General features: G+C 42.3%; 2 protein-coding genes across 2 annotated transcripts in view; both read left to right on the top strand.

Annotated features, from left to right (window-relative positions):
• Positions 1 to 15,844, top strand: part of calb2a (calbindin 2a) — a 17,264-nt gene extending 1,420 nt beyond the window's left edge. Inside the window, exons 2-11 of the mRNA XM_034535350.1 lie at positions 2,948 to 3,024; positions 3,101 to 3,190; positions 3,872 to 3,952; positions 6,229 to 6,285; positions 7,814 to 7,891; positions 9,332 to 9,387; positions 9,518 to 9,557; positions 9,680 to 9,733; positions 12,667 to 12,738; positions 15,052 to 15,844. Coding sequence (XP_034391241.1) covers positions 2,948 to 3,024; positions 3,101 to 3,190; positions 3,872 to 3,952; positions 6,229 to 6,285; positions 7,814 to 7,891; positions 9,332 to 9,387; positions 9,518 to 9,557; positions 9,680 to 9,733; positions 12,667 to 12,738; positions 15,052 to 15,168 — 722 coding nt within the window. The 3' untranslated portion in view covers positions 15,169 to 15,844. The remainder of the gene's footprint in view (positions 1 to 2,947; positions 3,025 to 3,100; positions 3,191 to 3,871; positions 3,953 to 6,228; positions 6,286 to 7,813; positions 7,892 to 9,331; positions 9,388 to 9,517; positions 9,558 to 9,679; positions 9,734 to 12,666; positions 12,739 to 15,051) is intronic.
• A 6,401-nt stretch (positions 15,845 to 22,245) lies between these two features.
• On the top strand, positions 22,246 to 26,093 carry si:dkey-12e7.4 (uncharacterized protein LOC558132 homolog). Its single transcript, XM_034535396.1, has 6 exons — positions 22,246 to 22,625; positions 22,814 to 22,865; positions 23,293 to 23,480; positions 24,751 to 24,924; positions 25,186 to 25,296; positions 25,401 to 26,093. Exons 1-6 carry the CDS (start codon positions 22,473 to 22,475, stop codon positions 25,512 to 25,514), a joined length of 792 nt encoding a protein of 263 aa, XP_034391287.1. The 5' UTR covers positions 22,246 to 22,472; the 3' UTR covers positions 25,515 to 26,093.
• Positions 26,094 to 26,413: the final 320 nt, after the last annotated feature.

Genomic DNA, 26,413 nt, shown 5'->3' with positions numbered 1-26,413 from the left:
CATCGTTTTCTGTGGATTAAGGGCATGTTGTGAACTGATGAACTCGTTCTAAGAACAGAGACCCTTTTTTTAAGGGGGGTCTTTAAAAACTCAGACTGGGACATGCACATAAATGACCACTCTGACCCCTTTGGCCTTAACCTGTCATAAGTAAATAAAAGGACGTCAGTCTCGCCAGCTCGATCTTGAGATGTTTCAAATACACCTGCGAATTTTTTTTTTACACACACACACACACACGCACGTACGCACGCACGCGCGTGCGCGCGCGCACACACACACACACACACACACACACACACACACACACAAACAAACAACTCCTGGGATTTCGTTGTTTATGCGATCTGTTTTGACGCCTGCACACACACATGCTGAAATGTACTCTGCGGGGAAATCAGGGCAGACTGAGGAGTCGGTCTCCACATATGAGCCCATTGGCAGGCAAAGTTGCCAGAAGTGTAGTTCTTTGGTTTGTTTTTGCTCTCTCGTCCAATTGCTTCGACCGATGGTTTCGGTCCCACCGCCCAGGTGTCTGAGTCCCGAGGTGCTTTACATACATGCGCTTTGCAGCGAGCCACTTTGCAAATCAAATGCAGCCAGGGAGCGTCAACAGATTTGGCTACAGCGTTTTGATTTCTGCGCTCATTACTGGGAGTGTCTTCTGGCTCGGCAGAAAGGAAGAAAGAGAGGAGGAGGAGGAGGAGAGCTAATTTGCTTGCTCCGATTGAGTAAACATCTCCTTGAGTTGCAGATAAAAATACACGGGAGGCGATGCACCCAGAGATGATGAAACCACATATTCCCTTGTTGGCCCAGGATCAAGTCTCATCTGGATTGCGTCTCTCGCAGCTCCTCTGCTCTCCCTCTCATCTCTCTCTCTCTCTCTCTCTCTCTCTCTCTCCGCTGCTGTCTTTGTCAGGCCTTCTCGATTCAATCACTTTAAAGCTGAAAGAGGAAACAACTACAGTTCATTTTGCTAATTATAGAGCGTTTGCTGCCAATTATTTATTTTATTTTGTTATCAACCTGTACGTGGAAATTTGGCAGCATCGAGCAAAATACACTTCCTGAATTGACCCCGGCCGTGTGATCCCCACACAAAAACTATTTGAATAGACGGAACCGCACTCCCTTTGAAAGGCAAATGCTCTTTATATCGGCTTTAAATATGCACTTAGTTTGGCACATCTGCCCACTTTGAGAGTTTTCTTGCGTTGGGGTTGAATTTTAGAATCAGAACCGGAGGACTGAAGCGCCTTTACCGGCATCTCATGGGACCGCCATGACGCAGCATCCAGAAGAGCGTGTATTTGGGCCAAAAGTGGTTTCCTCAACCTTTTATCTTGCCGGCTGGTGCAAGCTTTAAGTGTGGAGGGACCAACGTGTATGAGAGCACGTCGGTGCATGGGAGCGCCCTCAACACCACATATAAAACGAGTTATTGCACATTTAAATGTGAGTGATGAATGATTGAATGTGCTTCGAAGTCAGCCATGAAATGTATCTGCTGGAAGTTATGCTTTTGGTGTGTGTGTGTGTGTGTGTGTGTGTGTGTGTGTGTGTGTGTGTGTGTACTGCAACATTTCATATAAAAAAGAAAAGATACCGTAAGCATATTGTTGTGTCTTAGAGGCTGAATGGAAAAGTAAGATATTATCCCACTAGTATTAAAAAAAAGAACAGTACAATCATGATGCTCCCCTTACGCACAGAAATTATGGGGTGTATGGATCTTGGGCCGCATGTATTGAAGGTGTGACAGCGCTCCAGCGTAATCTGTTCATAAATCTATTTTTATCGTCATTTTATGCCGTTTGTGTTGTAGTTAATCACATCTTACTCTGTTTAATTATCAAGCAGGCCATTGCTCTTCAGTGCACTAAATGTCAATAAGACCCACAGGAGGGATGCTCGACAGCAGTGGGGCATTTCGCTGAGGAAAGCATGACCCCCCCCCCCCCCCCCCACCCTTCCCACACACACACACACATACAAATGTCCATGGATAGAACAAAGATGCCAAGATGCTGATTTGTATATAGGGAGAAGGAGCTAGAAAAGAAAGATGACTGAGGGAGAGGGAGAGGAGAGAAGTGGATGGCATAATACTCTTTGTTAGTGTTTAATGAGGCAGCTCTGCGTTCCAGGGTTTTATTGAAGCAGCTAGTCACATCGTTTGGAGCCATCTGTCCAGCCATTCAGCGTGCTTGTTGATGGGATGTTGGCACGGGCTCACAGACTACCTGGGTGAAGCGGGCACTCACATTTAGTCCTCTGAATAGGTACTGTCAGGGCATGCAGAGCACCAGGAGTAAGCATGAAACAAGATAGGACATCTTCTTTGGATGAACCCCCATTCGACAAAAGTGACACTTTGTGTGTCAAAATGATTGACAGCGTTCAGCGAAACAGGGTTGAAACACTCGAAAACGTCAGTTCCACGTGACAAAATATCACTCCTTTGACAAGTCTGGATGAAAAAAAGAGAACAAGAATCTGGTAGAAATGGTCACAGTACACTGTTATCCATATTGATTCGTCCCATTTGCCAAACTCCCTGCTGGCAGCTGTATTGATCTCCTTGGAATAAAAGAAGCTGCCTGTGGATCATCACCTTCAAAAACTCCCCCAAAAAAGCAGCTTTCCATATATAGCCTTCTCGCATACAACCCTGTGAAACAGTCTTTGAATGGAGTGATCAGTTTGCATCGTGTCAGTCAATAGTCTAATCCATTGGGGGGAAGGAAGAGAGTTGCTGGTAAAGCCTCATGTTTGGATCAATACCGGGGCCAAACAGAGCCATGCTGGGATCTGTTTGACACATGTGACCACATCTGTGCAGATGTTTTTAGTTGTTATTTTTGAACGTCAGCGATACTTACTGAATTGCATCCTATGTGGTATGTTGCGATGACGTAGGTTTATGGTTCTGTGTGTCTCCCAGGTAATGGCTTCATCGAGGGGAAGGAGCTGGAGAACTTCTTCAGGGAGTTGGAGACTGCCCGGAGAGGAGCAGGGGTGGTGAGTTCAAGGACCAGAGATTAAACGCATACTGGCCACTCAGGTTTCACTTGTATTGAGTGCAAATGTTTTCCAGGACCCTTCAAACCCCATATTCAGAGAAAAGATGAAGGAGTTCATGCAGAAGTTTGACAAGAACAAAGATGGACGAATTGAGATGTCAGAGGTAAGGCCTGCGAGGCGCTCCTTCTTTTATGCTTTGAAAATTGTAGTTTTCATTACACAATCTTTTTGCAGAGATTTTATTTTTGTCGGTGACAGTACATTATTAGAACAGACAAAAGTACACATTTTTGCCGTGTATTAGATGGATGCAACTTCCATTTGTGTAGCCAGCAGCCGGCTAGCTTAGCATAAAGACTGAAAACAAGGGAACACTGCTTTTATGTCTGTTTTCTATGGGAAAAAAAGTTCAGATAATTCACAGTGCCGGAACAATACAGCACAAGGCTTGGTCAATACTCTGATCGATAACATAAATACCGTCTTGATGGTTTTAACGGAGTGTCAGTTTGGCAAATTGCTTTCCTTCGATTTGATCATTTTCAGATCGGGATTTGAAAGAGATGCAAGAAGGAGGCCCTTCTGCACTGTCAATAATCCACAGGCCGCATGAAAATTCTGAGAATGAGTTTAGGATTCAGTTGTAGGGGTAAAAAATCAGATGCAAAGGCTTTGTCTGAACCCAACACTTACTTAGGCACAGCTCTATTATTTATGTCAGAGTCGGCCATTTGAGGCTTTGCAGACAAAAAGCTCCCTGGTCGCCGTCTCTTCTTTCCCAGCACATCAGCCCCACCATCTTGTGTTCTCACCACTCCCGTTCTCCTGTCATTTCTCTGTCTAGCTGGCCCAGATTCTCCCAACAGAAGAGAACTTCCTGCTCTGCTTCAGAGAGTTTGTCAGCTCCAGTGCTGAGTTCATGGCGGTAAGAGAGTGTCTCTGAGTGTGTGTGGATGGGGTGGTATATATATATATATATATATATATATATATATATTATTATTATTATTATTTTTTTTTAATGCAAAGCTGCTGTTCCCACTCTGTCATTTGAAAGGTTCTTTGAAATGATTTTTATGCAAAGGCTTTTTTTGTTCACTTAGAAATGCCATTAGTCAGGAAACACTCCATTTAACCAACCATACATTATAGACCAGAGTCAGTCAGCCATGGAGGGGGAGACAGCCTGCATGTTCTCACTCCTGCCTACCATCTTATTTCACAGATTAATTCCCTGTGTATGGTTGAAGGTGTACTAATTAGTGAAATAAACCAGTGTAGCCTGGAGAGAAAACAGCAGACTTTCTGCCATCGCACATGGTTGCCCGTTTTCTGCTGTTAAGGTTTAGCAGTTGAATCACAAATCGAGCAACTACACCTGACGGTCCATCCTGAACATTGACCTGCAGAATGGGCTGAGTCCAAAAAGGCTTGAAAAGGTCAGTTGCGGTTCGTCAAAAGGAGGTGTGAATAGATTGAATTGTGCCAATTTCCTTCAACGGTTTGGTTACTGTGACGCAGGTAACGCTCCTTGCGTTGTATTCGCTGCAAAACAGGGTTGGCTTCAAAGGGTAGAGCTAATTTATTTGTGAAACGTTAGCTTTGGTGTTTTATGCGCGGCAAGTGCACCGCGTTAATTACTGAGGCTGTATTTGTTCCCCCAAAAGATTCATGGGAATGTCTCTGCTGCTGTACGCAGCGAAGCTAAAGGATTGTTATGGGGAACCGAAGAGGTTTGCACCAGAACTGATGTTCACAACTCCCACATCCTAACACGCAGTGTGAACGTCAATCATGATTGGTTAAATTTTTCTGTCAGCAGAAACCGAAAGGATACCAAAAACATGTCAACTTCATGCCTTGGAAACTGTAAATGTAGAAAACATCCGGCACTGAGCTGTACTTTTGAGCCAGCTTTACTGAGGCTAGCAAGGAAGAGAAAACGACAACTAGCATACATGAACAGCAATACAATGCTTGAATTAGCGGAAGAAAGTCACGAAGACCACTGGGAACTAGCCAAGTAGGCAGGTTTCCAGCGGTTTATACTCACATGTTAGTGAGAGTTAGCACAGCACCTAAATCCATTTAGCTAACGAGCATTCAGACATTAGCAACACACAAAGCTAACCCTATGTGACTAGTTACGAGCAGAACCCGAGACTGTTCAGTGCTGTTAGTGCATTACAGCAGAGCTGTGTGTTTAAGAAACCATTTATATATGAAGATTTCAAAGTACGGCGTAAACACATTTGGTGCAGCTGCGAATTATGAACAATGAATAGAGGTAACAAAAAGCCCTCGGCAGAGCGAGACGTGTGTTGAAATGTACCAGAAATAAGGGAAATCATTTATTCCACAAAATACCTATAGAAGATAAGAAAATGGCAGATTTCATGTACGATATGCCGCGATGAAAGGACGGAGCCAATTAGAAACCAATTACATGACGGGAAGAGGCTGTCCCTTGTCTCCTGTGTCATATTGAAAATGAATAATGAAACGGGAGAAAGAGGATGAATGAAGGGGAAGGTGTGTGGAGAGGGAAGGATACAAGGGAACGCAGGTACAGAGAGGACGTAAATGAAATGTCGAAGGGAAGTTGAGAGCCAGAGTTTGAGAGCATGAAACAAGAGAGGGGGATTAATCAGTCTTTGTTGAAGGGTGCAGGGGGGAGGAAGTGGGCAGAGAGATTTTTTAAAGGGTTAGAATGAGGAAGCTGAACCTTCTATTTTCAGAGTCATATATAATGGATAACACCACTGTAACTCCTCTTCGCCGAGCCCAGAGGAGGAGCAGAGGGGCGGGGAGGAGGAGAAGGACGGTAGGCCATCCATCTTTGATAAGGAGCCCCTTCTTCGGACAGGGACAGATGCTAGATTAAAACATTCATTAAAATGACTTTCTCTCCCTCCCCCGGCCCTCTCCCTCCGTCTTTGGCCGCCCCCTCGGCTGAATGCGGGCGAGTGGGACCGTATTGAAGACCGTCTGGTTACAGTGACGGCCCACGGAAATGCTTCTGCTCTGCACCAGAGAAAAATCGAACTGTTTGCGCAGTTAAAGAGCAAGCTGGGGGGTTCAGCCGGGGGAGGATTTATGTATAGGGAGAAATAAATGTAAATGTCTCTGCGCTTTGAACATCAGCGCTGGAAAAAACTGCTTTCAATCCAATGTTTCTTGTGTGCTGTTGATTTCTTGCAGGCATGGCGGCGATATGACACAGATCGCAGCGGCTACATTGAAGCGAATGAGTTGAAGGTTCGTTATGAACATATTGTATACCTGAAATACATGATTTTATACCTACATCTGCATCCCAGCAGCAAGCATAACCAATGATACAAATATGCTTGTTAAGTATTCATCTGTCTGTTTACTTTGTCATACTTATTCCTCATTTTATTGTCTTTTTTTCATTATTCCCCCCCCCCCACACACACACACTCACATTCAAATCCACATTCACATGCTTAAAAGCTGAGCACCCAACCTAAACTGTAGCTACTTAAAGCATACTCGCTGTCTTTTCCTGTATTTCCTATTATATTATATTTCCATTGTAGTAGTCGTCTTTTTCTGTTTATGTGTTTCCCTGGATGTATTTCCCATACCGCTAATTCATTTTGAGTGTAAAAGTGTGGATGCAATGTTTTCTATTTATCACCTCCTGGATGCCGTATTGTTGTGCACCAATTAAAAAAAAGGAAAGAAAGAGACAAAAATAATCCTCTGCATTTGTTTTTTATGATAAGTAACTTCCCTATGATAAAAAATGCATTATAAATCTGCTTGTTGGAAAGAATAGTTATGGAAAATCGGTAAGGGAATATGCTTATCCGCTCTCATATAAAACAAACCACAGATAAACAACATTTCAAAATATTCGTTGCTGAGTTTCAGTGTGAGTCACCTCTATATTTTAAAAATGGTGTGAGCACACGGGTCAGTAGAGCCAGACAGCAGATTTGACTGAGTTAAGTGGCTGCTCCACAGGAAATCCCCCAATGTCCATGAGTGTTTTTTCCAGGTGAGGATTCAGATAAAAAAAAAAAAAAAAAATGTTATTCACTTCAACACCTCCAATGAAATGTTGTGTCAAATTATATAAAGGAGGGCACTCCCCACTGGGGAGTTGATCGTTAATGGGGTCAGCGACTGCGCATCAAGTACAGATTAAGCTGCTCGGGTTGTTAGGGGATCACATTTCTTCCAGCTGACCAGGTGCAGATGAGTTACTCAGGTGTGGCCTTTTGAAAGCTTTGGAAAGGATGCAGATGAGATCGCAGGCAGGAGACATGTGTCTCAACTCCTGACTGTGAGCAGAGTTTATTAACTCAAGTACTGAACAAGTGATGTGAGATACTGACTGCTACATTTACTGTGACCAAAGACTGTAGTTACCATTTCCTTTGTAGATCAGGTCGTTTAATATAAAAACACTTTTTTCTGTCTCCATCCTTTATATTCTTCTTTCAGTTGTTCATGTTCTTTTCTACCCTCCTCCTGTTCTTGTCACTTTAGTGTTACTCTATGCTATCTTTCATTATTTTAACCTGTCTTTTCTATTTTCCTTCTTCATTGGTTCCTTTTCATCCTTCATCAGCTAATCTGAAAGCTGTGGAAACCCAACTCAACTGTGCATTTAAATAAGCAAGAGAGTTAACAAAAAAAGCTCTTCCCTTGCTGCCAATTTTTTTCAATGGGGTCCCTGTATGTGCCATACTTCTGCGAGTTCTTCCTCTTTTTTTTTTTAAATTCTTTAATCTACGTGGGTCTCTGTCCTCAGGGCTTTCTGTCCGACCTGCTGGAGAAGGCTAACAGACACTACGATGACAAGAAGCTCCAGGAGTACACACAGACCATAGTAAGACACACACACACACACACACACACACACACACACACACACACACACACACACACACACACACACACACACACACACACACACACACAGGAGGAATCCCAGATGCAGAAGTGTTAATAGCCAGTTATCACCATTCTGTTGGGCTCACCGTCATGCTCGATAAACTGTTCAACTTTAAACTCATAAAGTTGCACTGATTTCTACGCTGAAAAAGCTTTGAAAGGATTCCACAGGAATAAGTGAATAAGTAAGGTGAACAAAGATAAATATAAAAGTTGTCTCTTATGCAATAGAGGTTAAATACTCCCAAGAGTTTGCTTTTCCCCAGTTTGGCTTTCACAAGAGGTTTCCAGCTTGTATCCGAGTCCAATTGAATCAAGTGAGAAAGATGTCTGTACAACTGGACTTATTTTTGCAACCAAAGATGTCGCTGCCTGATGGCCATGAGAAAGAGTGCAAGTTTAAGGCACTTTCACAATCGCTTCACTTTATAGAACCGGAGGTTTGCCGCCTGGCAAAACCACAAATGAGGTACTGATTATGCATCAGTGCTTCTCATAGCTATAAGAGGCTTAATTTAAATCAAAAGTGACATCTCGGAAACAGCGATGAATCCTACAGAAACACCGTGAGCCATGTGCAGTCTTTAAGAAATGTATATGTCAAGCGTCCATCTGCCCGGAGGACCTCAGAGGCCGATTTTGTTGGTGGCGGCGGCGCTGTATGGTCGTGACCCATCATGTCCTGCAGGTTGTGGGTTTGCAGCACAGATGTGCTCACATCTGCTTCTTCCTGGAAGCCCCAGAGCTGACCTGACCTGATTTTCTGAAGCAGTTTCCACAGCACATTGGTCATTGTTGTTTCTTTGTGCCTCTATTATAGCCGCAGATGGCGAACGATATAATTGAGGGAAAACAGCAAGTTGATAGATTTTCTGCCAAATAATAGTAGATACTGAATAATAAATAATAGATAGACACCAATAGCATTATCAGGTCCTGCGGTAGTGAAATGATGCTAGGGATATCCTTTGCTCAAAAGAAATCCTGTCGTAAAAATCAGAATCTCAATCTGCAGCTAAGTTTTCTGATATAGCCTAATCTAAACTTTTTACAAGACATTACAAATGGCAATTCTGTGTCAACAAACTGTGTCTTAGATGAACACGTGTGCAATAACAATTTGTACAACACACTTTTGAGCAAAAATCTTTTGCAAACCCCTTTTGCATTCTTTCTCAAGGAATGAGAACATTTAGCTTACTAAAAAAAACCTTTTGGAACCATGGGGGAAAAAAAGTACAAACTGTCCATTCCATTTCTTGGTCAATGAAATTCACATTTGCCTTGATCTTGACAGTGCATACCTATAAAAAACGGTTCCTTTCAGTCTCTCTCCTCTGTCCCTTCCTATCTCTCTTCTGCTTCCGCTTTGTAGCTCAGGATGTTTGATCTGAATGGAGATGGGAAGCTGGGCCTGTCAGAGATGGCAAGGTAATGTGCAATTTTACTTGCCTCTGTTCGCTATATAAACTTGAGACACATTACCTGCATTCACCGTCAAAGGATTTGAATAATTTCACAAACCTTCGTGTCCGCTAATGAAGTCCTTCTCTCCCCACAGGCTTCTCCCCGTTCAGGAGAATTTCCTACTCAAATTCCAGGTACGGAACAAACATGGCGCAGAAAGAAAGGCTCATGCCAAACAAAACGGCTACACACAATCAGCATCACTGAACATCTTGCAGCAGGTGTTGAGCTTTTTTCTTGTCTTGCTTTTTTGAAGGGTGTCAAGTTGACCACTGAGCAGTTCAATGCCATCTTCATGTTCTATGACAAGGTAGGTGACATCTTATTCAAGGGAGCAATAAATACACACGCACCAAACACTGAAGGTGCCATCGACTCTGAAAGGCTAAATTACAGCAACATAAAGCAACTGTTGTGAGGTTCTTTTAAAAACCATGAAAACCAAGCAGTTTTCTCTCTTTTTCTCCTTAAAAATTCCAGGCACAGAAGCCATCATTTAACACTTGCATAATAGTTTTCTCCAGCCATTGGAGTTGTGTTTGGCAAAACTGATATGGAACTAACTAACTAACTACAGGTTTAAATCTTGAGAGATCATGGAGGCTGTTGTTGAGTGCTAATTGAATATATATATTTATTTATTTTAAAAGTTTTTTCTTGGTTAAAATAATATGGTATGTTAGTAGTCAATACAAGCGTCATGTAACTGAGGCCAGTGGGATAAGAGCTAGCTTCAATAAGGCTGGTAGGTTTGTGCCTGCATAATGACATGCTGTATTTGAAAGCTAGAAAGCTAGAATATGCTAACATGGTGAGAGGGTGTAGGACATGTGCTGTATATTTAAACTGTAAAAAAAGAACAAAATGCATCAGAGCTAGAAAAAAACAGAGTCTGGCCTCTTGGGTCAAGCTGTCTGGATGACTCAGCGCTGTTTGTTTTGGAGATTCCCCTTTTGGTAAGAGTCAGGAATAGTCAAATTCCTTGTTGACCTAGGGCGCTCCCGAATTAGTAATAAATGAGTCAGGCTAGGCAAACGTGTCCCTTTGTAAACAGCTCAGGGTGGTCGAGCCGTGGTTCAGTTCATGGGCTCATCTCCTACATTAGCAGTAGATTGGTGGGGAGGGACCACAGCGAGCAATGTGATACGAGACAGGCCGGGAAACACAGCAGAGTTACAGTGGAGAGTTGTTCATCTGCTAAATCATTTGTCATCTTTATGATACCGTGTGAGGTTTTTTGTCAGCGTGAGCGACCTGCCTTAATCTAGGTAACTGTGAGAATCTTTGAGGAAATAAACAACTCAGCAGTTAACTTGGTTGTTAGCTATCGTATAGGGATACATACATTTGCGTATAGGGATACATACATTTGCGTATAGGGATACATACATTTGCGTATAGGGATACATACATTTGCGTATAGGGATACATACATTTACTCTTGATTCTGCCACTTCATTACACATTTATTGTCTTCAACAGTCATTGTGTTCGGCAAATATGTATAATACAACCATCTGAGTATGGTCACAGTAATGTACCAAATACACTTCACTGAAATCCAGTATGGATACTACAATTGCTTGATCTTTGAATGAAAAAGCCTACTCTGTATTTGTAAAGTTAATTTTTTTTAAATTGGTAGCATTGGAAGCAGTGTCATTGACAATGTAGCATTTTGAACAAAATTTGACCGTGCATTAATTCATAGTAAACAATGTAGAATATTTCTTGTTAAATTGAAACTTGAGTCTTTGTTCCGAGACAAGCATCTTGAGATTCCAGTGGATTGGGAGAGGTTTCTTTTAGGTTTGTGAGTGGGGACGTGTAGAATAGTTTTGAATAAAAAACTATTTGAAGGAGAAAAATTTACAGTAAAAAATCCTAATAATTGGCACTTGAATATAAAACATTTGGCTCTTACACTAAAACAATCTGACACAATAGTTACATGGCTGGAAAACCTTGACAACACATTACACACATTTTCCAGGGCCACACTGTTATTTCCTTCTACCAATGAAGTCCATGCGATAGGGCTGAAAGTGATGTGCTAACTTTCCTTCTTTATCAAAGTAGTATTTCCAAGGTCATTAATGAACCTTTATTCCCTCCGTTAAGAGGGAAGGCCAAATCACAGCATTTGGGTGGGTGGTTGCGTGCATGTCCATGTGTCTTGGGTTAGACTGAAGGCAGGTCTCTCTCTCTCTCTCTCTCGCTAGCTCACTTGCCGAGGGACAGGGTCAAATGTTCTATTGTAGATGAGCCACCTGTAGACTATCTGCGGGAATGGAGCACTACCATTTGTGGGCGTAATTAGTTTCATAATTTCGTTATGAGCTCAGCGCCTGCAGCTGAAACACAGGCAGCCGCTGTCACTGAGCGATCGCAGAGCGGCTGGTCAGCTGAACGCTAACATGGCTCATGGTGCCGCCACCCCTCCCCCAGAAACTGTGCGAGGCCTTGAAAATGTCTGAAATTTCAAGATTGGCACGCAACTTGGACAGACCCGCTGATACCGGATGTTGCTTTCCTTTTCCACAACTCTGCAGAGTCTTTCATACTTAAAGTGAGAGTAAATATAATTCACACTTTATTCCTGGGATCTTTAGATCTGGGACATTCAGTCTAGCTTTGTAAACATGAAAGAGCATCTCCCAAAGTAAAAAGAAATAAGACTGGCAAGCCACTCAGCTCTGAAGTCATCTTGAGACGGAGCCTAGATGAACAGAACATGTTTTTTGTTCCACATGCCAAGGGAAGATTTCCAACAATTTGGATTTATTTCTTGGCCCCAAACTCAAAACTCTACTGTGAGACATAACACATTAATTAGCAAAGTGGCTCCGCATTGACTTTGCAGCTAACTCCCTTTACAGAGTTGTGAATGGGGAAGTCTTTTTTTAAATTACCATTCATGAATGCTCATTTGGCTGGTGCATTCGATGGCTGTCATACAATATTGAATGAGCAGCAGGAGCAGGGCACAAAAAGCAGGAAGCACATAATCTAAATATAGCTGCTTCACACTGTTAAGGAAGGAATATTTTGATGAAAACTAGAAGAAAAAAGAAATCAGGTGTAATAGGCAGCTGCATACTGTTGCGCTGTAGTTTAATTCCGTTTTGAAGTCGGCCCGTTGTCTCCAGATCACTCCAACGATCTGGCCTTTCCTTCCAGTCTTCTCTGGATGTTCGGAGGTGAAAATAACATTTGTGGTGTGTTTCTGTCAACTTCTTTCAGGATGGGAATGGCTACATTGATGAGCTGGAGTTGGATGCCCTGCTACGAGACCTTTACCAGACAAACAAGAAGGTGAGATGGGGGACTATTGTGAAGGTTCATGGGTGTTTTGTATAGCACAACAATCTGTGACCCCGTAGCAAACAATATGCACCCTTTACTTTTTGTGAGCTTCAACCTGGCTTGTGACCTCTGGCACCTGATGTTGTTTTTTTTCCGATCATCCATGCTCCTGTAAGGTTTTTACTCCCTGTGCATTTTGGGTATTGTTCTTAGTGTGTGTCAGAAACTGTATATACCCGGGGAAAAATGCAATTTAAACATCTTTAATGCTACATGCTATGCCTCTATGGTAGAGTAACAGTACTATAAGTAAACATGAACAAGCTGCATGTTATCTGGTCGGGTTCTTAGAAGTTCCGATCAAAAGCTTTACTGATACCACTCAATTATTTAACCTGACTAACTTATTACTAAATTATATGCATTCAGGATGTGTGTATTGGTGTGAGCCCTGACTGAAAAGTAATACAGCACAGGAGGCAGCTTGTTAGCAGGGACCAAATGCAGACACATAAATATCTAATATCGAATTGAGAAAGAAAAAATTCCAAGTCACGGGAGCTTGTATTTCAAATGTCTAGGACTCACATTTAGTTGACATTGTGGGGATTAACATAATATTAGGTTTATAATTTATGATTTACAATACTCTACTGTTGTAAGGTGCACTAGCTCCACACTACAATAGCAATGCTGCTAAGTTACAGTACTTCTCTTTTTTGCATTTCAACTTTTGTGGTTGCTTTGAGAGTTACACGTTCTTTTTCGGGTTTTTTTGTCCAATTTGTGCATCCAGGCAATCCTTTTGTGAATTTGCGCCTCTGTTTTTCACAGTAAATGTAGCCATCTAGTGGATATTTGAGACCCTTTAACATGGCTCTAAAAAACTGGAGGGACAGCCGATAACAGAGCAAGCTGAAATCTGCTCGATAAAGTTGTTACTTCTGAAGTCAAAATCAATGGTGCTCAACTGGGAAAGAGAGGCCTTCCTTTTGTCTTTTGTGTAGAGAGCTTGACAGCAGCAACAAAAAATCTCACTGTCCCGGACAATACTGGTTGAATTTGGCTCCAAATAAAGCTTTGGTATCTTTATACCATATGTAATTAATTGCCATGAACAACTGTACATCCTCCACCTCCCCAGTCACCCACAGTGTCACCAAAGGTTCTGTGCTTGGTCCCCTCCTCTTCATCATTTACATCCTTCCCCTTGGACAAATCATCCGTAGTCATGGTCTTGACTTCCACTGTTACGCTGACGACACCCAACTTTACTTCTCCTCCAAGACCATCACCTCAGTCACCCACTCCACTCTCACTAACTGTCTCACTGACATAACATTATGGATGCAACAGAACATTCTGAAACTCAACTGCAATAAATCTGAAATACTCATCGTTGGCCCCAACTCCCTTACCCCCTCAGCCCAGACCTTCTCTCTCGATATTGATGGCTCCATCGTCACCCCCTCCACCCAGGTCCACAACCTCGGTATCATCCTCGCCCCCACCCTCTCTTTCCTACCCCACGCCAACCACATCACCAAAACTGCTTTCTTTCATCTCAGGCTTTATGCACGCCTTCGGCCCTCCCTGTCCTCTGCCACCACTGAAATTCTTATCCATGCCCTCATAACCTCCAGACTTCACTACTGCAACAGCACCTCTTCGGTTCTCCTAACAAAATTCTCAACAAACTTCAGTCTGCTGCTCGACTGCTCACCTCCACCCGCCGCTATGACCACATCACCCCGGTCCTACGCAACCTTCACTGGCTCCCGGTCAAATTCAGGATGGACTTTAAAATACTACTCACCACCTACAAAGTCCTAAACAACATGGCCCCTCCCTACTTTTCAGACCTCCTCCCCTTCCAAGCCCCAACCCGTTGCCTCAGGTCCACCGGTGCAATCACTCTTAAGACCATCAGGACCAAGCGCCGGACCTGGGGTGACAGGGCGTTCTCACTTTCTGCACCCTCCCCATTCACATCCGTCATGCTCCCACCCTTTCATCATTCAAACAAGCCCTCAAAATCCACCTCTTCAAACTTGTCTTCACCTGCTAACCCCTGCACTCTACCCTCCACTATATGACTTTTTTTTTAACCTGAAATGTTCTATTTGTTTGTTTGTTTGCTCTTTGTATTTGTATTTAGTTTAGTTTTGTATGTCTATGCCATTATGTAAAGCGTCTTTGCGTGTTTTGAAAAGCGCTATATAAATTTGATGTATTATTATTATTTATTTTGATTCAGGCCACTAGTTCAGTTGTACTGGCTCCATCATAACCCCCCCCCCCCCCCGTCTCTCCCTCATGCAGGAGGTGGATGTGAAGAACCTGGCGGGCTACAAGCAGAGCATCATGACCCTGTCTGATGGAGGGAAGCTCTACCGTAGCGAGCTGGAAATTGTCCTCTGCAGGGAGCCCATTGTGTGACGCTTCCTCCTCTCTCTTGTTATGCATCATCATTTTTCTCTGCCTGCCCTGCCCTACTGTCCCGAGACCACACCCACATCCAGCCTGGCAACATATACCAGGTGCATGTGCCAGAACACCCTCCCTGTTATTTCCACGCCCCTCCCCGCCCCGTCCTAAAGTTACAACATTCGAACGAATAAGTGCACCGTCAGCACGCAAAACAGCTCTCCCACCTCAAACCCTAATTTCTCTGCCACCTGACCTGTCTGAAACATCTACAATAGCTTCTCACCTTCTCAGTTCTTCACCCATTTCCTTTACTATTTCTGACCTCATGCCATCCATGCTGTGCCTGACTTGCAACTCCTGACCAAAAGCCCAAACCCATTTTTTTCACAGAAACAACCTTTTGACCCGTTGATAACCTTGACCCCCGGCTCAGTTGACCCCTCCATCCCCTCGCTCTTACAACTTTGCATTAGATACAATATATATTTAGTGAGACAAAACTGCAGACAGCTGTGTTTGAATTTATCTAATTTATAGTCTGTGATGGAATTGGTATTGATTTTTTCCGCCCGTTTGCCCTGAAGCCCTCCTGTTCCACTGCCATATGCTATGATTTTTCATTTTCAATGTTTGGTTTTTGACTGATACTGTCGATTGAAAATATTAATAAAATGTCTTAAAATACAATCAGTTTTGGCACTTTATGAACATGATTTCCGTCTGTCAGTGTTGGTCATGCCTTAATGCAGAGGAGTACCCCCTAGCCTTCTGCATTCCAACTTGATCGTTTTATCAAGGCTGTAAACGGCTCCCTCACCTTCAGCTCACTAGCGCGAACATAAAAAAGGATTAACAGCGGACGCAGTCACAACAACATCAAGATGGTGTACAACTTTAATACCATAGCAGGTGTAGACAAATACACTGGTGTTGATGCCGGTTGTCTGCGTTGAGCAACTGAACACCAGCAACTACAACGTCTAATGCTTTCCCTTGGAAATGTATGGCTTAGAGCGCATTGGAATCAAGGAGTCGACCGGGTCTGTTTCGCTGTAGCACCGACTCAGTCAGACGGCTTTATTTGCAGCATGATGTCTGTCTCCCAGTTGCATAATGAAAAGGACGGAAGAAACAAGTAGAGTGACATTGCTGAGTCTGCACTCAGGCATCGGCTGTGTTTCCCCCTTGCGTGAACGAAATGAGGCAGCATAACAAAAGACTTCACTCCGTGAACTGAAGTCCAAGCTGACCTGAAGTTCTTCCATTTGAAATTGGTTGCGAATGGATTTACAATTTAGATCCTGTCATTAAGTTGGGAATGTTTAATTGTCCATACGAGCTGAATCACATTCAAAAGCAAATTGGGAAACACTTTAGAACTGACTGAGGTCGGATTTTTGAAACTCATGAATGACCAAAGTGAATCTAAAAGGGAGATAATCTGATCTGACATCATCCAAAAGGAGAAACCTGGTGTATCTCAGAGGCTTTAAATGTCAATAGAAACATGTTGCATAATAAATGCAATTAAATATGACTACAATACTTAACTGTACCAATGGTCTGGAATTCCAGGGGTGCCACTGGAAGCCTCCATCTTTTTTTCCGGGTTGAAACCAGGGTGGGAGGCATTCCTCCTGAGCTGAGATGTTACTCCCGACATAGTAGGACAGGACTTGATATTTCTTGTAGAAACCCCGTAATTGAGTTGACATGCTTTTAAAGCCATCTGAATAATACAGCATGCACACAAGCTCCCATCTCCGTGCGGAGCTGGTGCCAACCCGCATCAATTAATCAGGGTCATTTAAATTTTTATATCACATCCAGAAAACTCAAAGAAAAATGTACACTATAATTACAATACGAATTTAGCTGTGAAGAAGTCCAATTAATATGAGACAGTATGCTGAACACATGTGGACAATTCCAGACAGAAACCTTAAATGTTGCACAAGCGGAAAAGTCAGAAAGTCGGCAAGCTGACTAGAATAATGTCGGTGACACAGAAATATGTTGGCCATCTTAAAGAGCTAGTGTGTAGCATTTGGGGGGGGGGGGGGGGGGGGGGGGTGTCTATTTGCTGAAGTGGCATATAATAGTTACAACAATGTTTTCATTAATTTATATCCCCTGAAACTCCACAAAAATGTTGTGTTTTCTTTAAAAAGAGCCTTATATCTTCATAGGGAGTGGGTCCTGTTCAACAGAGTCCACCAATTTGCCCCGCCATATTTCTACAGTAGCCCAGAAGGGACAAACCAAACACTGCTCCAGATGGGGCCTTTTGCGTTTATTTATGTTTCCTTTACCAGAAAGCCACCGTAGCTCTCTGGCACTTATGTGAAACTATGGTTCAGACTGTGGTAACTATGTTTTCAGAGTGCAGAACAGTGGCACCCCGCAGCGTCACCACGGTTTTGCACTCGGCAGCTCACATTTAGCCGAAAGGAGTGAGCCGAGGGGTGTTCAGTTGGTTGCGCTCTGCGACCCCACCGTTAGATGGCACAAAAAAATATATATATATACAGACGGAGAGAGAGAGGGGGGGGGGCAGAGAAAAGCAACGCTGTTTCTACGTTTGCTAACCCAGGCTCAAATTAGCCACCATAAGCTACTACTGCCGCAAGAGCAAAACTCCTAAGTGTATTGAGCAAGAGAGCGTTGTTCTACTTATGAAAAAGATGAAGTAGTCTCGGTTTAAAGTGCAATTGATATGCAATTTGTAATTGAATTGCATTATATCACGATAGTGCTATATCATCATGAAATTACGCCGTATGTCAGTGTGAGACAAAGTGAGGTGTTTATATATATGTAGACCCTGGTGAACTAAGCCGTATAGAGGGGAGTCAGATGTTGTCGTCCGACGTTCAAACAATGGTGAGCGCTCTGAAAAGACCACGCTCGAGGGGCTAGAGTGCATTGGTTACAACAACCATGCACATCATTAAAAAAAAGAGAAAAAAAGAGCTGCTGATAAAGTTTGGAAAGGAGGCGCCATCTGAATAAACATGTTGTCGAAGATGCAGTCGTTGGCCAGCCGTAGATACCTCGGTGCCATGCTCGATTCGTCTCTTTCCTCACAATATTATGTCAGTCAGCCACAAGTAAAGAAGAAAAAAAACATCAACGCATGTTGTGTACCATCTGCATAAGCAGGAAGATGTCCTTCCAAAGATATTCCCTTGCTGCTGCAGCTCACTCATGAAGAATTCTCACTTGCTCGGCCATCGACAACGAGTGGTAACCTGCATGGGTTTGAATGGAAGAGTCGGAATGAAAGGCACCGCAGAAGGCATGAAGCGTCTACAATCCCTGATCCCTACCACTCTGGGAGCAGAAGGCAGCGTCAATTTTGCATTTTTAATTAAACTGATCTCAAACAGATGCAGGATGAACTCTGTTGTTTAGGAATTAATCTGCTCAAAAGGGGAAATGACAAACTAAAGGCCATACTATGTCATTTTATGACAAACATAATTAGGTATTTGTTATTTCATACCTTTTTGCCATAAAAGGTCAATCTCAAGTCGATTTATTTATTGAAGATTTGTTGATGCTAATGTTTTTTTGTCATGTTCTCTCTTGTCTTATAATGTCCTGGGACACCCCCAAATGAAAAAGACATATTATTACCTCTTATCTGTAGCGCTGTTTATCAATAGAGAAGATTGTTCTGTTGTGAGTTACCTAGTTATGGAGATATCGTCAATGGAGATGTCTAGAATGATATATAGCACTACAGGTATGAGCGAAGATTTGTATTTTTGATTTTGGGATGTCGTCTAGCTGTGTAAAATAGCAAATAACAAACTCTTCATCATCAGATGGGCTTTGTGGTGACGGAGTTTGCAGTGCAACGCCCCGTCCCATGTTGACCGCTCTGAGAAAAAGAGGGATGTAAATGCGGTGCAGCATCGTTGCTGAACCAGACGTTTTTTTTATTTTTTTTATCAGGGTCTGTAACATTGATAATTTACAAATGATAAATTCTTTAGATTCTCCATTGTGGAAAGAGGATAAAAACACTGCATGTGGTGCCCAGATGTGACACGACTTCTTGAAATGGAAGGCATTCTCCTTCAGCAGTTCAGGGTTAGAGGGTGATTTATTTTTCTGCTGATATGGTTTTTACTGATTTGCACTATTTTATGTTCTCTTCTGGCAGACTGAATTTTTTTTTCCTCAGGACATTAAATAGTATTGAATCTTAAACTGTGTTCAGGGTTCCATATGATGAGGTTTCGGTAAACAGCATTCACGCCAGCAAACTCGGTAGGTGAATCGCTGAGTAGACAGAATAACCGAAGGGTACTGTTGTGCATGTAAACACATCATCATCCATCACACATCCACTGTGATAAACCAACGTGATAAAGACTGGAGGCAGAGTACTACACTGTGTGCAAGGGGAAGAGAGAAGAGATTATGAATGTAAGAGGATAACGGCTATGATTTATGCATCGATGAAAGGAACCCTGGTATTTTATTTATGATCTCCTTAAATATAGCTCATGTGAATTAAATAAGTGATTGGATAATGGATGTCACAACCTAGATTCTTGTGTATCCCACACATCCGCGCACACACTTAACACGACCGTTAATAAAGGTTCTTTGGTGTTACCCGACTGACAACTTGACTGGCTGTCGCACTGAAACACAAAAGTAAAGTCCTACTGTAGCTGGATTGACTGCTACTGTGGTTGAAAAGCAGAATTCTCTATTTATTAATTGTTATGTTTGTGTCAAGCAGAAACTATTCAAAGAAATATTGTTTGCCATTTGTGTAAATATCCTAATTTGCATTCTCTCTGGGAATTAAATGAAAAGAGCAACATCACTCATGTGTTTCTGTTTTTTAATCAGCTCAAGCCTGGAGATGCTTAAAGCTTAGAATGGCTGAAAGACTGGAGAGACAGGGAGAAACACCTGGCATGGCTCCTTTCAAAGGTAGAATTAATCACCCTACCGTGACAGAGTACAAACAACAAGTTGAGGTTGTGCAGGGGGTATGACTTTTTCCTGACTGGGTGCCACCGGCTCTAGTCTTTATGCAAAGCTATAAACTTTAAACCTGCAATAACTAATGTTGGCCACTCGGGGCAGCGGGGAACAACATTGATGTATCACCTTAGGTTGATAGGGCTAATTTGTCAGCTAACAGTTGCATATTTACACATCCAGCAGTTCCAGAGCAACATGACATCATTTATTTGTTGAGCTGAAACTTGTTGTGAAGAATTGTTTTCACATTGTCATTTGAGACATTGTTACTCTAAAAAGATGAAAAATGTCAACAGATTGAAACTGTGGAAGTTTCCTTTTAAAAAACAAAAACAAAACCTGAGCACTTCACCTGTGATACACCTGAATTAGATCTAATATTAAAGCATAAACTTCAAGTTGGCTGACAAAACGTACATAAAGGGACAGTGACCCAGAATCGTAGCAGCTCGGAAGCCTCCAAAACAGTGAAGTAGTTGGAGAAATGAATACCCTTTACCTTGGTTTGCATGCAGATCCTCAATGTTATTATGCCTTATCCTTTCATGGCCCATTAAGTGTTTATTCCTTACCACCAAGCCAATGATTCAGGAAGAACATTGGACAGAGGATCCTTGAGGGACGCAATGAGAAAAAGTACTATGTCAAATGATCAATACTTTTCAGATGCAGAAAATCCACCTTGAGTGACTCGACCATGTCTTTGGTTTTCGGTTGAATGTTACACAGCTGAAAGGCACACAAGGGGAATTAAACAATGGAGTTAAAGTTTGGAGTTCAGCAACTTTATTTAAAGAACTGTCCGGTCAGTCATAGAGCTGGATTGCTCTTAGGCAGCTGTTTAAAGCAACAGCATTGTTAAATGAACTCTGATGAACTTGGACTTTAGACTATTCATGTGATTTTGTTGAGGGCTTTTGGGATTTTATGGCAAATTTGGAAACATCACATTCTGTATCCCTACTCTCCACCATTTCCTGGACAGACCTCCACTAATCTAAGCCATTAACTGGTTGGAGATTTTTCCTGGAGAGACAATACCTCACTATTGTGTATGCTCAGGGGAGCCAGTTAACACCCGCCAGCTCTGCACCACACATTGTGCCACTACCAACCCATCATCCGCAATGTGTGCTTCTGTGCCAAAGTAATGTGTCTGTAAATGGAGGCATATAGGAGCCAAAATCCAAATTAACTGACCTGAAGCAGACCAGGGATATCGCATGCTCCCAAGAACTAGAGCTTTAAGAAAACCTGGACTCGGGAGGCTGCCAGAGAAACCATCTGTGTGCTGTGAGTGCATAAGCTCCATCAGCTGTGCCGTCACCCTTATCTCTGCACCTCAATCTTAGCTTCAATATTTGAAAACTAACTGAATGCAAAAGCAAAGCGTGGATGCCTCTCTCCTTTGCAAAATTAGAATTCATGAAAGCCAGACTATCTAATCATGAATAACGAATGGATCGGGAAAATCAAATTATTTTATTATATCATGCGTTTGCCTCTTGGAAAGTGCCCCTTTCGTTTTGTCAAGTAATCTATTAAAGATGAAAATTGGAAGCAAGCACATTCTGAAAACCATAAATGGATTTTACTATTTTAATAAGCATTTTGCACGGGCAACAAAATGGCTGTTTACGATATAATCTATTTTATGTATATACAACAAGTGCACAGAGGTAAAACATCCAAATTAAAAAAAACATTTCAAAGATTGATACGATGATTTGATTTTATATTTTCCCTCAATAGCTCATTAGGCAGAGCTGTAATCAAATTTAGATATTTACCTATGACATTACATTATTTACGGTACTTTTAAAAAACTATAATATATAGCTTTAATTCATGTCATAACACAACATAATATGAACATTGTTCCAGGCATCATACTCTGTAAACTCTGTTGTTGTTGTTTTCAAGCCTGTTCACCTCGATTTCCATTGTCAATTTTGTCTCACCTAAATTGACATAACCAAAGATTAGATATTTGCTTGTATTCAATCGCTCTAACCACTAACATTTAAAGCATCAGATTTTAAAAAACTGTGAGGGATTATGTGCGCGGTGCATTGTGGGAAGTGTGAACCGATTAGTCCCGAGCAAGACAAGTCCAGCCCATGTGTCCACTGCTCAGTGTGACGGTTTAAGGCTCTCGCTCGTTTGGTTCCGTGGAGCAACCCTCCCACCTACCGGAGGAGTCTCGCGACAGCCTGCAGGCTTTCAGCAAGAAACCCGTCACGAGCCAATAAACACCCGGCCAGAGAGCCACCGGCATTTGTTTCAGGTAGTTAACGTTAGCGATGAGTGGCGCCATGCATTTTAAAAACTGCGGCTCTGTGCTGGTGACGGGAGCCAGCCGAGGTCTCGGGCTGCAGGTCGTCGGCAGCCTGGCGAGTGGAGACTTCTCACCGGGCAAGATAATCGCCACGACCAGGAGCCCCGCGAGCGCGCAGGTAAACAAATGGACTTCCAGGTATCTTCGGAGCTAACCACCCTGTCAGCGCTCCACGCGTTCAATCACATGGGTAAAATGCTGGAGGCACATCGGACCAGTGACGTCACTAGCTAGTGACATACAGTTAACGCCCCCACACTGGATATTTAGCAACTAACAACAACATGATATTGTGTTGACCTCCAGAAACTTCAGGAGCTGGCAGAGAAACATCCCAACATCCACATCATCACTTTGGGTAAGACAGAGAAGAACCAATAGTTGGTGTGCATAAACAAATAATGGTACAATATATAACAAAACACCATAATAACCATAACGACTAACCCAAACACAACCTCAACTTTAACATAAAAGGCCTGTTTATTTTAGATGTGAATGAATCATGTTAAATTATTGTCTCCATGTCCCATGTTTGAGATAATAACCAAGAATTAAGAAGTTTCCCTAAAAGATTAGCAACCTGCATCTTACAACACAACCTACTTGTTGGCCTCATGCATGTTTGAACTTGAAGACATGGCATGAATCCTGTACACACTGGCGACGTGACGTTAAACTGAATAATTCATTAATAGATCTTCAGCATGTATTTTTCTTCTTTTTTTCCATTTTGTTTCATTCAACTTTCGAGGATTAGCAGTGTTGATGTGTCTCTGCACTAGACGTAGTGAACCAGGAGAGCATAGATCACTCTGTGGAGGAGGTGGGCCAGCTGGTGCAAGAGGAGGGTCTGAACTGCCTGATCAACAATGCAGGGATCAACGTGGTGGCCGACTTTCAAACCGCCACTGCAGAGATGATGATCGAAAACTTCCACACCAATGCGGTGGCTCCTCTAATGATCACCAAGGTAATGTTCATTATACTCTTATTATTATAGGTGCTTTGCTTGCGTCCCTCACTTCAACAGGTTATGAAATATGAAGGAGAAGAAGCGACACTGAGTAGATCTTTTCAGATGCTCGAAGGACAGTCATTGTAACGACGAGCCTTATTGCGTCATGGCAGCGCGGGGGGGGGGGGGGGGGTGTGTGCGCGTGTGTGTGTGTGTGTGTGTGTGTGTGTGTGTGTGTGTGTGTGTGTGTGTGTGTGTGTGTGTGTGTGTGTGTGTGTGTGTGTGTGTGTGTGTGTGTCTGACAAAAGAAGCAATTTGAAGATGGAAAATTATGATTTACTTTTTAAAAAGACAGTAAATGTTTCATTCGATAATCCGCAGATTAATTTATTGTGACAATTATCATTGGTTATTGCCCTAATTCACAATATAACTGTACATAAACTACTTAACCACCATTCCTGCTTTGTAAAATAAGAGAATTGAAAATTGTGGGTCCTCCTGACTGCCCATTCAGGTGGGATAGATTCAGACCACTTGTATGATATATTATTATTATGTTATTAGTATGAATTTTTTGTAAAAATACGAAAAACAACCAGGCTCTGGATTGAATCACTAGGTATTTTATCAAATGTGTCATTCAATGTTGATTCCAGTAAGTCATCATTACAACTGCAATGTTGTCTGAGATACTTGTACATTCATTTGCCAGTTTATTAGGCACACCTAGTGAAAGCCAATGCAGTCTAATACAACATACACACAGACAACAGTCCCCAAATGAATCCTACATTGATTTTATTCTATTTGGCTATTGATGTAAACGGTGTGAACAGAGTCATAGAAACGCACTACATTGGTTACACTTGAAATGGATAATACAAGCAAATGTCTCTGTTAGTTTGACATGCTGCCACCAGAGGGCACTATTTATATTCCTCCCCACAGACTACAAAGTGAAATGTGTTTTACTCTGACTGGAAATGCTCCATAATTCGAGATTTAATAATTAAATAATTTCTAAAATCGTTATCTCTAGAATTTAACATTCTGTATACAGATGTCGTTGTGTTATTAATATGATATATTTGCAAATAGCGATTTGTGTTATTAAAATCCTCATCGTAACATTTAAATTCCCCTGGTCCTGTAATCCTCGTGGTCACAAGCTTTTGAATATCCAAGGATCTCTCCATCTCATGAAAACCCTGTGTAGTAGGTTGATTCCGGCTTCAGCTGTGATGTGTGTTCTTGTTTTTTCTTTCTTTTCTGCCCCCGCCAGGCCTTCCAGCCTCTGTTGAAACGAGCTGCGTTGAGAGGAGGAGCAGGTGGCGTGGGGAGCATGGGCATCCAGAGGGCGGCGGTCATTAACATGACGTCTCTGCTCGGTTCCGTGGAGCTCAACTGGGGCGAACGGGCCAACAACTTCAAATGGTACCCCTACAGGACGTCCAAGGTATTGCTACCATTGGATAAATATACTTGCTTGATATCAATCGATTAAAAAAACGACATATGTCTCATATGTCGGTTTTTTTTAATCGATTGATATCAAGCAAGTATATTTATCAACTCTGCTTTGGTCTGATTGGAGATAGGATGTTTGAACATTTTGCAGCAATACATTTTAGGATAAACGTACCAGACAGATCCAGCGTGGCAAGTTATCAGGTTTGTGTCGCGTAGCTCAGTCACCTGTTTCTGCTTCCGTTCTCAGAGCGCCCTGAACATGGTGAGTCGCTGTATGGCTGTAGACCTGGAGCCTGATGGGATTCTCTGTATGGCTGTACATCCCGGCTGGGTCCGCACTGACATGGGGGGGTCTGAGGTACAAGAGCGCCTGCTCTATCCAATGCCCTCCATTGTATTGACATTTCTAAGAAGTCTGTCGCAAATAACTTTTATTTTTGTTGTGTGTGTGTGTCTCTTTAGGCTCCACTGAGTCCGGAGGAGAGCGTTTCTTCTCTCCTGACTGTGATCGGTGGCCTGACTGAAAAGGATCACGGGTCATTTCTGAACTTTACGGGAGAGATTTTGCCTTGGTGACTCATCTTATAAGCCCGTCTAACGGATCTGAATGGCTATTCAGTCCAGTTAGGATCATCGTCAACTAGTTAAACTAGCAAAGTTAAACGACTCAGAGAGCACAGCGTTTTAGAAAATCCGACGTACTGTCCACCCAGTATACTGATAGATGCTTTACAAAAGCATCTATCCAAGCTGTGTTCAAATGGAAACATTAACGTATACATCAACGTCATTGTCCCAGACAAAAATACTTTGTTTTACCCCTGAGTTTTACGGTTGTATTGATAGATAGATAGATAAGTACTTTATTGATCCCTAAAGGGAAATTCAGGATCCAAGTAGCTCCAAACATCACACAAACATAATATACACATATTGTGAGGATTTGCAGAAATGAAGTGAATTATCTGCAGTTTCACTTTCTAATATAGTATCTACAGACAGCATGTGCAATACCACATGTGCAATAGTTCAGGCTGCTGCTTAAATACGGTAAAATGGAAATTGTTTACCTATTTTTAGTAATTATTTTAGATCTTTACTGTTTAGAGTTTTGAGCATCATTGTTGTGAAACGGTATTAAAAGGTTTAAATTCCCATGAGTGTGTCTTCCAGTAAAAAAAGGGTCCTCAATTTACACATGTTTATTCTTGTAGTTGATTTTGTGCCAAACTGTATGGTTGTAAGACGATCTTGTCGTCAGCTGTCGGTGTCGGAGGACATTGTTCCTTGACAAACAAGGAAGTTTCGTCAAAACGTTTTTTCTTCCTCATTCATGGAGCGACAAGTTTTGGTCTACTTGTAATAACTTGCTGTTCCAGGGTGGGTGACTCGACATATTTTTTCCATTTGTTTAAGGGCCGTTTGTAGTTTCCCTATTGTGCAGGCAGTCCTGCAAGAATGATAGACGACAATGA

This window comes from Cyclopterus lumpus, chromosome 6 (assembly GCF_009769545.1).
Source record: "Cyclopterus lumpus isolate fCycLum1 chromosome 6, fCycLum1.pri, whole genome shotgun sequence".
Lineage (NCBI taxonomy): Eukaryota > Metazoa > Chordata > Actinopteri > Perciformes > Cyclopteridae > Cyclopterus > Cyclopterus lumpus.
The sequence above is the reverse complement of the archived record's forward strand: the minus strand, read 5'-3'. Positions and strand labels throughout refer to the sequence as shown.